The sequence below is a fragment of the Penaeus monodon genome, chromosome 28 (assembly GCF_015228065.2).
Source record: "Penaeus monodon isolate SGIC_2016 chromosome 28, NSTDA_Pmon_1, whole genome shotgun sequence".
NCBI lineage: Eukaryota > Metazoa > Arthropoda > Malacostraca > Decapoda > Penaeidae > Penaeus > Penaeus monodon.
In genome coordinates, this window is record NC_051413.1 from 27678458 (window position 1) to 27680398 (window position 1941).

At 32.5% G+C, this 1941-nt stretch overlaps 1 protein-coding gene across 1 annotated transcript in view; it reads right to left on the bottom strand.

The window, feature by feature from the left end:
* The window catches only part of LOC119591457 (beta-ureidopropionase-like), an 8502-nt gene that overhangs the window by 936 nt on the left and 5625 nt on the right, over positions 1-1941 (bottom strand). Inside the window, exons 7-8 of the mRNA XM_037940194.1 lie at positions 966-1090; positions 242-434 (exon numbers count right to left, since the gene is read on the bottom strand). Coding sequence (XP_037796122.1) covers positions 242-434; positions 966-1090 — 318 coding nt within the window. The remainder of the gene's footprint in view (positions 1-241; positions 435-965; positions 1091-1941) is intronic.

The window sequence follows — 1941 nt, forward strand, 5'->3', positions numbered from 1 at the left end:
TCACTTAATACAAGGCATTATCCACACACAAAGAAACATAAAAACACTCATCTTTTAATATTTTTGCAAGAAAAAATAAACTCATTAACAAGATACCAACAGATGTAACCTATCATAAAAGAAAAAAATTATTACAGTCTTTATAACCAAACAAAATTCTCCACTCCTACTACAAATATTATAATAATAAACCAACATTTCATTAACACTATGCAATGTAGATGCCAGAGCTATGACTTACAGGTGTCCGAGAGCCATCAGGAGCCGCAACATAGGAAGAGCCATAGAAATGACCAAAGTCCTTGTGTGCTGGTTTGCCATCAGCTGAAGTAAATTCATTGGGGAAGGTCTCTGTGCCAACACGGTTGATAGCACAAGAGAAGTAGCTGTTGGCGATGGCAGCATTTCGGGCCTCGATTCCCCACATAGGTTCACTGGAAAGAACTGGTATTTAGATGATCTGAACCATTATAATGGTTAATGACTGATTGCGTTATAATGGACCACAGTTGAACATTGTTACTATATATTTTTTGTAAAAGGAAAAAAAGCAAGGGTTGTGATCACACGTTTGAATTGAAGATTCTTTTTAGATCTACTGCCATAAACAATAAAACTCAGGAGAAAAATTCATTAGATTAATCACAGAAGCTGTTCGACTGCATAACAACATCAATCCCAATCTACATAGCAAAAATACTGTTGTCACTAAAACTACTTTACATTTTACTTTGATTTTAACTAGACTATGAAAACATAACCCATATCAAGAGTTATTAAAAGAACCAAATCTTGATTTATAAAGATTTAAGAGTCTATTATCAAAACAATTACCCCAACACCTTATATCAATTTTGAAAAGATTATTGCTTTACAATAATTCTCACAAAATTGCTAACACTGTAATAAATATCAACTTATGAAAGCACTAAAATGGGAATCCACAATACTCCTCCTCCTCCTACCTTAATCCACCTACAGTGGCAGATGGATTGAAAACAATCTCTGCTCCATTCACCCCATACATCATCCAGTTCTGTGGGTGATGCCGTCCATAACAAATGTTGATTGCGATTCGTCCAAACTGTGTCTGCGTGACAAAAAAGGAATTGGGTATGCATAAATCAATTTACTTCTTATTTTATGATTTTAGGACAGAAAAATTTTATCATAAGAATTTATCAGGTTTGAGTACAGTGACAAAAATTGCCATTGTCTGCAATTTTTATAACATGTGTCCCACTTTTGAAAAGTTCAGCTATATTCATAAATTATGGATTAACAGTAACCAATATAACATAAGTACTTACATCATGGCATTGGATAAGATATGTGACTGTCACTTCATTAAAAATACAGCTAGTAGGTTTAAACAGTTCCTATGCATTTTGAATGACAAATACCTGAATGTTTACTGCATTTTACACGTTATATTCTATATTTTATGTTTTTGTCTGAATGTGGGTGTGCTAAAATGAAACTCCACTAAATATGTTGTATGTAATAAGAGGCCTGAGATGCTAACACCTCTTAAGTTCATTCATTTAATTTTTTATATATTTCAAACTCAAAAGTATAACTATTTGATTCATAGTATATTATAAATCTAAACATGTATCTCCTAGATTCAAGCTGTTGCCTTTCATAAAGTAAAAAACTGTATTAGCTTATCAAGACTTCTGTCAATCACTTTTTCATTTTGCCAAGGCATAGGTTATATGATTTAAAATTCATCTTTCTTTAACAGAAGTTGTCTTGTGGGATACAGGAGTATGGCTGGGATTACAACTAGAAAGACGTAAGAACTACTGCTTAAGTAAATATTACCAAAGAAGTTGATTACAATCTATACCCTGCAATTTGTTTTTAAATTGATTACATCTCTCTCTGCACAATAATCTTAGCTTCTGTAATTTCAGATAAGAAAAGTAATTTGAGCTT